The 13,849-nt window shown below is 40.0% G+C and overlaps 1 protein-coding gene across 10 annotated transcripts in view; it reads right to left on the bottom strand.

Annotated features, from left to right (window-relative positions):
• The window catches only part of CEP170B (centrosomal protein 170B), a 100,898-nt gene that overhangs the window by 20,600 nt on the left and 66,449 nt on the right, over positions 1-13,849 (bottom strand). For 5 of the 10 annotated variants that reach the window (XM_070751391.1, XM_070751374.1, XM_070751381.1 and 2 more), the window contains exons 11-15: positions 13,683-13,815; positions 10,700-12,469; positions 5,313-5,559; positions 2,858-3,017; positions 291-329 (exon numbers count right to left, since the gene is read on the bottom strand). In XM_070751391.1, coding sequence (XP_070607492.1) covers positions 291-329; positions 2,858-3,017; positions 5,313-5,559; positions 10,700-12,469; positions 13,683-13,815 — 2,349 coding nt within the window. The remainder of the gene's footprint in view (positions 1-290; positions 330-2,857; positions 3,018-5,312; positions 5,560-10,699; positions 12,470-13,682; positions 13,816-13,849) is intronic. The other 5 variants (XM_070751418.1, XM_070751458.1, XM_070751448.1 and 2 more) reach the window with 3 other exon arrangements.

Here is a 13,849-nt window from a genome sequence, read left to right as displayed (position 1 = left end):
AGGACTCAGAACTCTAATTCTGGACTCAACTGCGGTCACAAGTCAAGGACTATCTGCAATTCCTTAGGCATCCATTTTTTAAGTTTAGTGTTCATTTGAACATAACTAGGTGAGAAAAAATAAAGAGATTCAGCTCTAAATCTTGGTGAAGGATTTTTTTAAGATTTAAAGGAGGATAAGAGAATGTAAGGAAGCTGAAAAGAATGAAATAAATGAAATAAAGAAAAAATAATATTTAGAGAACACTAAAAAGTTTTAAAGCATAACATTAAATGGGATGGAAAATGCACCTGATATGGAATTGCTGCCTGCAAAGCTGAATGAGCAATCTGTATTGAAAGAAAGGAAGAGGGGGGGGAGGGATAACAGAGCAGTCCATAAGATTAGAAGAATTAAATACGAAGTAGAGGATAGCACAATCAAAAAGGCCAAATCAAATAAATAAATCCAGATGATACCAGCCTGCCCTCCTGTGGCACATCTTGGGAAGCGCATGAGCGGAGCTGGTAAACTGGTAGCAAATTACTATTTTGCAATAGTATTGAGGCTAATGTAACAATGCCATACATTAATAGTAGTAGTAATAATAATAATACAAAGTGCAGCCTGGGTTTCAAGCATTCTTGTTTTTCCACACCTAGATCAGAGGTGGGTTGTTAAGGCGGAACGGTGACGTGTGCTCGCCCCGTGGCTCTGAGTGTTGTGGAGTCCAGCGCAATTCTTCTACTGCACCTGGGCAGGTAGCAAAATCGCGCGTGGACACGCAGCCCACCTTAGCAGCCCACCTCTGACCTAAATGTGTGGACAGTGCAGTACTGGGACTGAATTACAAGGTTGGAAGGGACCTTGGAAAGTCCTTCTTCATAGAAACATAGAAGACTGACAGCAGAAAAAGACCTTATGGTCTATCTAGTCTGCCCTTATACTATTTTTTGTATTTTATCTTAGGATGGATCTATGTTTATCCCAGGCATGTTTAAATTCAGTTACTGTGGATTTACCAACCACATCTGCTGGAAGTTTGTTCCAAGGATCTACTACTCTTTCAGTAAAATAATATTTTCTCACATTGCTTTTGATCTTTCCCCCAACTAACTTCAGATTGTGTCCCCTTGTTCTTGTGTTCACTTTCCTATTAAAAACACTTCGTATACAGGTTGAGTTCATTAAGTCTTTCCTGATACGTTTTATGCTTAAGACCTTCCACCATTCTTGTAGCCCGTCTTTGGACCCGTTCAATTTTGTCAATATCTTTTTGTAGGTGAGGTCTCCAGAACTGAACATTTAGGATTTCTATAATAAGGTACTTTGCACTTTGTGGCAAAAAAGGTTTCACCCTAAAACCCCTCAACTTGGAAGAGTTTTTTTAAAGCAATGATTGGATAAACCCAATTGTATTCTTCAATCCATAAGGCTGGAGTTGGGAGACCAGGGACAAAATTCTCCAGAATAGAAAGCAGAATCTGGCAATCCATTCCATTTAAATGCCTAAATGTTAATCTGGTCTCAACTGGGCTCATTTCTATAATTACAAGGGATAGTTTTAGATATTGATGGTGAACACAAATGTTAATTTAAATGCATACAATCGATCTTCTAGGTTTATTTTGATTTTGGGTTTGGATAAAGCCAATTAAATAATAGGCAATGGTTTAAATACATTTAAAAAAAAACAAGCTGAGACATTCAGTACACAGAAGGTCTCCCATCCTATGAGGAAAATTTAGAGGCACAATTCTACAAAATATTTGTAATCTCCTAGTCCAATTATCAATGGAGTATTAACTTTTCCAGAGTTTGTTTTAATGCTGTCCCTTCACCAGTGCTGGAAGTCACATTCTTTAAAAAATCCAATATTACAATGTTCATATAGATCAGGTATGACTGAATCCATGAGTCATATTTTTCTTGGCTGCACTTTTTATACAAGTTTAATACAATTGGGTTTATTTATTATTTATTTATTTATTGGATTTGTATGCCGCCCCTCTCCGCAGACTCGGGGCGGCTAACAACAATAGTAAAAGACAATATGTAACAATCCAATTTAATAAAACAACTAAAAGCCCTAATTATAAAAAACCAGACATACACACAAACATACCATGCATAACTTGTAATAGCCTAGGGGAAGAAATATCTTAACTCCCCCATGGCTGGCGACAAAGGTGGGTCTTGAGTAGTTTGCAAAAGACAAGGAGGGTGGGGGCTGTTCTAATCTCCAGGGGGAGTTGATTCCAGAGGGCCGGGGCCGCCACAGAGAAGGCTCTTCCCCTGGGCCTCGCCAAATGACATTGTTTGGTCGACGGGACCCGGAGAAGGCCAACTCTGTGGGACCTTATCGGCCGCTGGGATTCGTGCGGTAGAAGACTGTTCCGGATGTATTCTGGCCCAATGCCATGTAGGGCTTTAAAGGTCATTACCAACACTTTGAATTGTGACCGGAAACCAATCGGCAGCCAGTGTAGGCCGTGGAGTGTTGCAGAAATGTGGGCGAATCTAGGAAGCCCCACGATGGCTCTCCCGGCCACATTCTGCACGATCTGAAGTTTACGAATCATTGCTTTAAAAAAACTCTTCCAAGTTGAGGGGTTTTAGGGTGAAACTTTTTTGCCACAAAGTGCAAAGTACCTTATGACTGACAGAAATCCTAAAACCAACTATTTTATAGTCAGATTCTGCTACTTAGCAACATGGGTATGTCGCAAGAATTTTACCATTTCAGTACAGAATAACCATATATAGAGGTAAGCTTGCTTGTATATGAAAATAATTGGGTGCTTTATTATGAATCAGGCTGGACTTCTGGTCAATGAAGTTGCACCCACGTATTCACAACTATAAGCAGCTCTCATACCTCTTCTCTTGCCGAGATGGTTGAAGCAGGGGTGTTAGGCACAGAACTGTGAGCGGTACTTGGGCCTGTTCCAGATGAGCTCTGGGAATCGCCATCTCCAGCAACATCGTGAATCTCTCGAGCAAGGATTGCTACATCTTTTACCAAGGTCTGGCTTAATCTAGAAGAATGGTATGAACACTTTAAGCAGGGCTAATAAATTTTAATACAATGTATGATTCATAACGAGAAGGAGCTTTCTGTCTCCTTCTACATATATAATAAATAGGAGTTAAAGAGTTCAGAGAGAAGGATTCCTGACATGGGAACATATAAAATCTACTCTAGATACTAATTATATTCCATTAGAAAAACACACAGCCTCTAATTTTGCTATTTAAAAATTATAAAAATGATTGTTTCTCATGCAATGTTTTCTGCTTGATATTGAAGAATTGTATTTGAGCGATGTGATAGCCTAGTGGTGAAGATGTCCATCTCTCATTCAGAAGGTTGAGAGTTCAATCCTAAGTAGCAGCAGATGTTTCTCTCCTTGGGCTCAAAATGATAATATCTGCTGCAAACGCCGTGTAAGGCATCTGGACAGTAAAAGCCAGCTGGTTCAGTGCCTCAACTCTACCTCGAATTAAGGGATTACAGGGTCGTAAAAAGAGAGTTTTACTGAAGACGTGTATTTATGTCCTGAAGAAAATACTATAAAGGATAGGCAACAAGTGCCTTCCAGATGTTCATTCTCATCAATGTCAGCCAGAATGGCAGTGGGAAAGGCCCAAAATCTATGTTACAATGTGATCCAATGAGACAAATTGGGGTTGAATATGTAACCATGGCATAGGACATCAAAAATTACAAGGTATTTAGAAAACAGTTATATGTGGAACCTAAATTTGATCTAACTTAGTATTGTTGCTTTCAGGGTTTCAGATTTCAGGCACCAGTCTATCCTATAGTCCAGCAGAGACATGGGACTAACAGACCAAGGGACCCTGAGTTCACCATTGAGCTAGTAGGAGGCCATTTTCCCAATCAACTGCTGAAGTAAAAGCAATGGCTTTGAGGTTTTCCAACTATTCCCAGTAGTCGTATTACCTACCCTGCTGCCTCAATTGCTTGGGATAAACAAATCATTAAATATGTCAAGGCAGTAAAATGTATCTGAAGATAAAAATGTAATTGTGACAAATGCTGTGGGTCGTTATTTGAAATGTTCTGGTTTATGTTTTTAAACTTCTACAAAGTTAGGTTTGCCAGAATTGTAACCTGTCTTTTAATCATATATTCATTGTCACATAACCATTTCAACTTACTATTTTAAACTGCTAATTAGATACAGTACATTTGCATTTTTCTAAACTGAAACATATTGAAGGAGGTAAAAACTTAACAACTTTTGAGGCTGGCAAGAGCAATGGCTGCAGATAAAAAGTGGCAGGACTAAAGATTGGCTATTATAGAGTCTTTTTTACAGTTTTGGAAGTCCCACACCTGAAAACCAAAGTATCCACACTGCTGATCTTCAACCAATCCAATCTGTGGAAGCCCGAAGAGTTGCCCAAAACACGGTGCATTTATAACTTGGGTCGTAAATGCACAGGGGGCTGAAGCAGCAGCTGAGTGGAAAAGCACAATTTCTTTTTCCTGTTATTTTTTTATAGGCAGTATGTTGTGGATGATAGGAAACATGAGGCACCACTAAAACAAGTGCTAAAAAGTGCTGTAAAATCACTGTACAACATAGTCATTGCATTAGTTCATTTAATGCCAAACTACCATTTCCATAAAAATAAGACCTATCCTGAAAATAAGCCCTATGTTTTATGCATGCACCAAATATAAGCCCTGCTCCCAAAATAAGCCTTACTGCATAGCCGTCCGGCCACCCATTCCATCTAGTTGCTCATGGTGCCATGTCAACAAGGCAAGACAAGATGGTGGCGGCCACGTGCAGCAAGAGCTTACATGGCCACTGTCCCACTTCTGCTGGCTCATGGCTGCAACAGAGCAGTAGGCCGAGTGGCATGTTGGTGCCATGGTCAAGAGGCAAGGCAGGTGTCGGGGCATGTATGGCCTGGCTGAGGGGGCCCTGAGGCCATACATAGCCGCCCCGAGTCTTCGGAGAGGGGCGGTATACAAATCTAATAAATTATTATTATTAAATTATTATGATCACTCTGCCTTGCAGTGACAGCACCCGTGCATCACGTGGCCTTCTGCCCCACTGCAAGCAAGTAGTAGAAGTGGGCTTCCCATACCTGGGGGGGAAAATGAGACACCACCCCCACCCCCGAAAATAAACCCTAGTGCTTACTTTTGGGGCCCAAAAGAAAACAAGACCTGGTCTTATTTGGGAGGAAACAAAGGTAGCTTCTCTTTGGATTCAGTGTAATATTTTCTCACCTGTACCCACTTCACCTGTTTGATCCGTTGCTCAAAGTATTGCCAAACTGTGTCTCACCTGGCTATTTCTGCTATCTCTGCAGTCTGCACAATGAAACTGTAGGGATCCTGTTCACCATAATCTTCGTCTTCCATCTCTCGGCTGTTGCTATGCTTCTGTTTATTCAACCCGGAGCCGCGGGTCCTGGGAGTCTGGGTGGCTGTTGAGGTATGGGAGCGTTTGTGTTTAGGGGAACTGTGATTTGAGCCATACTCCTCCTCGGAAGTGGAAGTATAATCTGAGCCCTGATGCCGCCTCCTCGAAGCTTATATAAAATGAATTGGTTTTCAGACGGTGGTAAGGAAGAAAAAATTGAAGAAAAGTAAAGACAAGACTTCAAAAAAAGCCATAACACAAATGCAATCAGCCCAAGAAAAGAAGGGGTAAGGAAATTTTGGTGCATACCATGAGATGGAAGAGACTTTTAATAGGCAAAAATCAAATAGCTTGCACTTTAACTGGAATGGATGTAGATGACCCAATTACCACATACTTATCACACATCTGTCATACGCTTTATTTCTAATCATCTGGTGGCCACTTTGCTAATGTTTTTCTCATTGCTTGATAAAACATGCTCCCCAGTGAAGAGATATTATTCCATTTGGAAGCTAAGCTGATTACATGCTCAACTGAATCCCTTTCCCCACCCCCTCAATCAGGTAGGACAGTGTTTCCCAACCGTGGCAACTTGAAGACATTTGGACTTCAACACCCAGAATTCCCCAGCCAGCGAATGCTGGCTGGGGAATTCTGGGAGTTGAAGTCCAGATATCTCCAAGTTGCCAAGGTTGGGAAACACTGAGGTAGGATAAGGCCGCAATGACACAAGCATTGAAAAAATAAAACAATGCTCCAAACTGTACAAATCTTCAAATTTCATAGCGATTTCTAGTACAATTCCCATGTACCTCAAAAGATTTTAGATAAGAACACCAAACATCTTCCTCAAGTCTTGAAAAATATGGGGAAAAATACAAAATCCTCAGAAATTTAATGATTTTCTGAGATATCAGCTATCTTTTAGAGCATGTTTTTAATTTTGTGGTTCCATCAAATCTAATGTTGACAATTCCTATTGTTCAGGAACCTTTAGCTGATTTCCTTTCTGCAATTTTATCTAATGTGTAAAGATTATGTGTAGAGTTAGATGGGCACATGATGTTAGGGATGAGCTGTTTCACACTGACCCATGCTCTACATTTGTTAGTTGCCCATATAGCCAACACTAGAATAAAGCTACAGGCAGGCAACCAAGGAGAAACAATTTATCATATAGGATTAAGAATCAATTTATATCAACCTCTAAAGCAGTAGGAATTATTCATCAGATCAAGTACAAATGCGTGTTGAAATGTGTGGTAAAATGGTCATCCCCATCTGTCTGTTGTCATAAGTTACATTAATCACTATCAATGAACGAAAAATATTTTGCAAGACACATATAACTGTAAACTTTTGACACGGTAGGATTTTTCTACACGTGGCATGGGTTTTTCATCTCAATGTGCACAAAAGGCCAAAGAGAGACAATTAGGCGAGTTAATCTTCCATGTATTCACCTTAGGAATCATTAATGTCAGATGGCTCCATTTCCAAGTACAAGTAAGTAGCTCCAAGGCCAGCAGGAAAAGCAGAAATGGTTGGCTTGTTTACACAGTCAGGAATACTACAGGTTCCAATAAAGGAGAATATTTGTAGCTCAGGGTTGAAATGAGGGGTCCTTAGTGCTGAGATTGTTTGTTTTCTTGCAGATGTTTCATTACCCAATCTAGATAACACCTTCATTGCTACTAAGGAGCAAACCCCAGTCCTTACACTAGACCCCTCCTATTACCAGGTTTCTTAAATTGGTATTTAATTCAGCATTGCTATTTTTTATTCAGTGATTTCAAACTTTCCAAAGCTGCTTATAAGAGGTTTGGAGATAACCATTTTAATAAAACAATGGTTTGATCCTCTCATCAGAATGTTTACAGCTAAATTATTTATTATAGAAACTGCAAAAAAAGAAAAAATATATAAAGCAAAAATTCAAAACTTTGGACCTAAAAAATAAAAATACCTAAGTCTTTATAGTAGTTGTGACAGCATGACAGTAAAGAAAAATGAGAAGAAAGCCAGTAAGCAAAAGCCTTTATTTTAAATAAGATTTATATTATTTTTCCTTTGGCTATGGAATGGCCCATTTGATTCTGAATTGCCTTGTTTACATTTATTAAATTTACATGCCACTCATGTCACTAACAAGTGACTTGTGGCTTGCAACAACATATCATACGCTGAAGCCCAGAAAACTACCCAATAGCTAGCAAATCTAGCTTGTTTTAGACACTATCTACATTAACTTACTGCAATTTGCTAGAAAGGAATTTTAAGTGTTCATCTTCTGAGATGCCAGAAATGAAAATCAAGCCTTTCAAAAGAGCTTTTATTCCTGAATTATAGGCTTTACACTGATCTCCAATATCTGTTAAACAAAAAGCTCAAGCAGACACAAGCTGGTACTACATTTATTTATTTGCTTGCTTGCTTGTTTGTTTGTTTGTTTGTTTGTTCAGCTTGTATGCCGCCCAACTTCCGGAGGACTCTGGGCGGCTCACAACAAAGTTATTGAATATCAAAACCATCAATTAAAAACAATTAAGAACAATTAAGGCTGGGTCTTATAAGGATATAATGGTGAGATCAACGGCCCCAGGCTTGCCGGAAGAGCCAGTACTGCACTGCTTTGCGGGAGGCCAATAGGGTAGGGGTAGTCCAGTTCTCAGGGGGGACAATGAATTCCAGAGGGTCAGAGATAAACATGCCTATTTATTTCCAAGAAGAAAAGCAACCTGCAGAGGACTTCAACTTTCCAAGTCTTTTTGTTTGATTTTAATTTGTACCATCCAGCAATTAAAACTTGTTAACAAACAATGGGCAATTAATTACTTCAGCATTACTGAATGTGTAAACAAGCAGTGAGTGAAAAAGAAAACCTTGCAAGAAGGGTAACTTGGCAGTCTCACATGTTATATATAAGAGATTAAATCTGTGTGTATGGCCTTCACATTGTACGTAATGATGAAGAGTTGCTGCCGAATTAGATGTCCCTGGTTGCATTTACTGGTTGTATTTACTGATATTATTTTCTTTTGTAACAGCTCTCTTGAACCATGTACACATAGTCCTTGATGTATGACCACAATAGAGGTCCAAATTTCTGTTGCTAAGCAAGACAGTTGTTAAGTCACTTTTGTCCCATTTTAAGACATAGTTGCTAAGTAAATTACTGCAATTGTTAAGTTAGTAACACGGTTTTAAGTGAATACGGTTTCCCCTTTGCTTGCTTTGCCGCAAAAGTAATCACATGATACCAGGATGGGTGAGTTCCAACTTACCTTGCTGCTGATTCGCTCCCTCCCTACCACGCTGCAGGGGCATGTACAGTAATGAAAAATCCAGGGGGGAAAACCCTCAAAGCCAAAAAAAAGATGGTGACTGCATGCACAGTGCAGGAGCTCAGCTTCTGTGCAAGCTCAGAAGGAATTTTTTTTAAAAAAAATCAATTTTTTAAAAAATGATAGCAGTGCCCATGGACCAGCACCAACCAATCATGCTTGGTGACATCATTGTGATGTCACTAGTGGGTCACTACCTGTTCAGGCGAACCGGTTTGAACCAGGAGGAACCAACCCCTGAACCAGGACACTGCAATTGTCATAAAACATGATAATTGCCAAGCATCCAAATCCTGATCACTTGACCATGGGAATGCTGCAATGTGTGAAAAATGGTCACAGGTCACATTTTCAGCCCTGTTGCATCTTCAGTCACTAAACAAATGGTTATAAATCGAGGACTATCTGTAACTTCCAGAACTGTTGGGATTGCACTCCAATCTGTTTTTGGAAAGTAATGATTCAGAACTGCTATGTGAGGTTCTTTTATCTAAATTAATACTGAGTTTAAAGTTATCTATGTTTATTTGTGTCTCACCCACTCCAAAATGAATTCACGAGAGACAAAACCATGTTATGTAGGCTATTAGTCAAGGCTGAATTCTGAAACACTTGTAGAATTGCCCTTCTACAAACTAGAGTCAATGCAGATGAAGTAGAGAGTCCAGAACCTACAGGACGTTAGTTAGGATAGAAATATTAGTCAGGTGGCGATTGGTGTGGATTCCCAATCTTAACGTCTACACTGAAAATTGTTAGCCATTGCTGCAAAACACTAGGAGACAAAAAACCAATTCATTTGAAAGAAAGAGCGGGCAAAATTAAGACTGAGGTGAAAACTGAAATAAGCAACTTTGCCCCAGAATACATAATCTATAACTTTGGATCCTTACTTCCCATTATGCACACTATTATTTGTCTATTCATATGTGGTATCATTCAAAGGCTTTAATTCATTTGAATAGGACTTGCTTTAAATATTCACAAGAGATAAACTGAAATTGCTTATAAATAAATGGTTCTGCATATTCCAAACTCATTCCCTGGGGATACACCAAGTTATGATCATTTCTTACACTCTTGGCTTCTCCCAGTGCTAAATAAAAAAAACATAGGAGTTGGTTAGTAAAATAATGCAGTTTGGCAAAAAGTTTCTTTATATTCAAGATAGGGAATTTGGTGCCTTCAAAATTTTTGGATGTCAACCCAAAATGATGTCCCAGACATCATTGATACTGGCCAAAATTGTGGGAGACACAATCCAAAATATCTGGAGAGCACAGTGTCCTATACCTCATACTATTGATATGACATGTGCATATCTGATGAAAATGGAATACAATGACAAATTGTCTTTTCTGTGAATATAATCCTCTACAGGGAAGGACCATGTCAATTATAGTTGCCTTTCCATTTGAAGCTATACAGTTGTTGTTTTATGATTTTTTAAATTTATATGCTGCCTGTCTCACTACTAAGTGACTTATGTCACACCTATTTTGCTAATATAATCTAGAATTCTAATTTAGAAGACACTGGGGGGAGATTTATGATTCCCCATAAATTGCTTGATGTAAGAAATATGCAATTTTGCCACTTTCGGGATCTATAGAAAATTCAAAAAGAGGATATTTAGGAAATACAACCATTTTTCTAGCCACAAGTAGAAGCATTTTATCAGTGCCTTATCTAAGGAGCTATACAGAAGTACATGATGGAAATGATAAGAGGCTGGACATGCAGGATGGATATACAGTGACTTTGAACAGGATTGTTGCATTATAATAGCCTTTGAGGCTATAAATAAGGGATTCTGTTTTGATTATTCAAAATGAAAAAAAAATATGAAGGAGGATTATATTATGGAGTTAGTGTCTCCATTATCTTTTGCACAACTTAGGCGATTTGTGTTGGGAAATCATAATTATAAAGGACAAAAAGTGCAAAGACCCAATTACTCACTGGAGGTAGAGGCATATTTCACACTGCTGGAACGTGTCCTGCTGAAAGATTGCTTGGAAGCAGCTGCTACTGATGCCGTTTTCTTAACGGCATTTTTAGCTTCTGAAACGAGCGGTTTTCGAGTAGAATAGTACGACTCTGCACTGCGCCCAGAAAAGGTTGGCTTTGCTGGGGCACTTTCAGAGTCACTTGGCACTGTGAAAGATCCTGCCCGTTTCCTTGGCATGGCAAGAATGTCAAGCCTTGAGAGCTTCTTGGCCTCTACCGGTTGCTTGGAAGATGCTGTGGTTCCCTCGGGATGTGCTGCTGTTTTCTCCGTGTCGGCACTCTCGTTGTCTGATGTATCTCCCAGCCGGGCTCGGCGAAGTTTGGAGGCTCTCGTGGGCCTTGGAGTCGATAGACTATTTGACCTGGTAAGGACTTGTTGAATCTTTTGCACCGTTGTGGTTACCTTGCTGTGATCTTCTTTGGTTGACTGTGAGAAAAGCTTCTTCTTAGAAAGAGGCCTTGAGGGGGGTTGTTCCTGGTCAGAAGAGGCTATTTCACTTGGAGGCAAATATGGGAGGCTGCTACTTCTCTCATCATCTGTATAATCCTGAGAGGCGCTGGTTCCCACGCTGTGTTTCACTTGAAAACGTCTCGCGTTTTCACCTTTGCTCCCAGTCTCAGGTGGAATCGCTTTCCGTTTTTCTGAAAGCCTGTCACGTGCACTAGCTTGAATATTTTGCTCTTGGCCAGATGGCACGGACGATGGCCGTTCTTTCTGTACGGGTGTCACTGATTTTTGCTTTGGAGGGTGACTTGGCAGATTTTTACCACTTACCAAGCTGACCGTGCTGGCTGTGTCCACATCGGACTCTCCAGATAAAGAGTCTTCTAAGTGTCCAGGAGGATTTTCTGGTGCATCGAGCTGGTGAGTTTGACAAAGAATTTTGGCTTCCAAGGCTGCCAGAGCAGTTTCAGTGTCTTTGAGAAGGAGGTGGGTCTCAGGATTATAGTCCATACGATTTGCTCGTGTGACCTCAAGATCTTTAAGTAGAGGATGACTTGAGATATGTGGTAGCCTGTTCTGAGGAACATTGCTGCTTGACTTCTCTTTGGTAAAACTCTCTTGTCTAACAAAAGGTGAAATTTCTTTTGTGGCTAAAGCTTGTTCTGGTAGTCCCTGATGTAATGACATAACCATTTTTCCATTTGAGTAAAGACATGTATTGTTCATTCCTTTGGCAGCTGCCTTTCCATACTTGAAAGGAGGTTCTTCTTTGTCTATTTCAAGAGGAGGAGGAGGTATGCTTGAAGTAAGCTTTGAAGGAACCCCAATCTCTTCTGCCTCATCACCCATATAAAAAGATGTTGACAGTGGATCACTTAATGCTCTCAAGCCTGAAAGTCTTGGCATAGGACATTGAGAGCTTCTAGACTTTGCGTTTTCAGACCTTATTCGATTCTTTTCAGACATTTTAGTGCCATCCTGGCTTTTCCTACATTTTTCCAAGTTGATACCATCATCAGATTTGCTGGCATCACTAAGGCTATCTGGATCCAAATCTTCCTGAGTTAACAATCGATTGTCAGAATCCACATATATTTCTTCCCTAGAATCATTACTAAAGTTCATTTGGGAAACTTCAGGAAAGGTCTCATGACAAATTAAAATAGTTGGTGTTGGACTTTCCAATTTTTCACCTGGAGGGAGCTGAGGAAGAAGTCGTCTGGTCCGTGATGCCACTGAAATATCAGATTCTCCCATTCTGGGACTGGAATCCTTTTCTGAGAAAGATAGGAAGACAGTCATTAAACTCAAAAATTAGGATCTTTTGTATGCAAAGGTAGACAGCTTTGCATCATATTTGTCTTTCTTGTGTCCTTAGCTTTGTCCTTTTATCCCATTCATCACTCTCTATAGAGAAAAAAATACTACTTAAATATGCCTTTTCTTTCCATGGAGATTCTTATCAAGATTTTAGAACTGATTTTCTAAAATTCTAAAATCTTCAGGAAAGCTCCATAAATAAATTACATAGAAAGTACAAAGTACCATATTTTTTGAACTAAAAGACACACCAGTATATAAGATGCACCAAGATTTCAAAGAGGTAAATAGGAGCAGTCCCAAATCCTTTGCAAAAATGGGCCCATTTTTCGCACAAACTGGCATTTTTGCCGTCCCCCAGCCACCAGGAGGACTCAGCAGGCCTCCCCAACCCTCTGCACTCTCAGTTTTTGTGCACAGATGGTTTGGGAATCTTGCAGAGTGCTTCTGGGGGCTGGCAAAAACACATTTGTTTTTACAAAAATGGCTCATTTTTGTGAAAAACAGGTTGCGCAGAGGTTTTGGGAAGCCTGTAGAGTGCTCCTGGGGGCTTGGGAAAGGCAAAAGCACTGCTTTTGTAAAAAAATGACTATTTTCCCCTGTTTTTTCACAAAAAATGGGTGTGCCTTTGCCTTCCTTCAGCCGTTAGGAGCACTCTGCAGGCGTCCCAAACCCTCTACATCTAATACCATTGATTATGGACCTCTACGCACCCAATTTTTCAAAAAAATGGGCCCATTATGGGGATGGGGGGGGCCTTTGGGAGGCAAAACATGGCTGTTTTCGGTGTATAAGACGCACCAACAGTTCCATTCTCATTCTCGGGGGGGGGGGGTTAAGTGCATCTTATACTCTGAAAAATACAGTGGTTTACTTTGATCATGTCACTTCAATACTGAAAGATATGCATTACTATCCAATTTGGAATTCCAAAGCAGAAGCTACTCACATTTGGACATGGGAGAAGTTCTTCAAGTATCGCAAAGTTTGATATTGTCACCTATATAAAGGAATTCTTACCAGCAAAAATAACCAGTTTAGAAACACTGGAATCTAAGTTTGGAATATAAACCAAAATTTAAAACAGTGCAAAATGGGAACAGAATCAAGGTGATTTTATACAATTAAAATCTTTTGAAATGGGAGAATGGCATCAGTTGCTTTACCTACCTGTGCTAACCTGACAGAGAGAACCCTGTTCAGCATCCCCAGCTCCAGGAGCGGAACCAGAGCCTGGGTAACTATCTGCAAGGCTTGCCCACCTTGAGACCCATTTTTGGCTGCTTTGGGCTGAAGATGACATCTACAAAAGGCAAAAGATGTGACACGGTTAAGAC

This window comes from Erythrolamprus reginae, chromosome 1, assembly GCF_031021105.1.
Source record: "Erythrolamprus reginae isolate rEryReg1 chromosome 1, rEryReg1.hap1, whole genome shotgun sequence".
Taxonomy (NCBI): Eukaryota; Metazoa; Chordata; class Lepidosauria; order Squamata; family Dipsadidae; genus Erythrolamprus; species Erythrolamprus reginae.
This window is presented reverse-complemented; position numbering and strand designations above follow the sequence as displayed.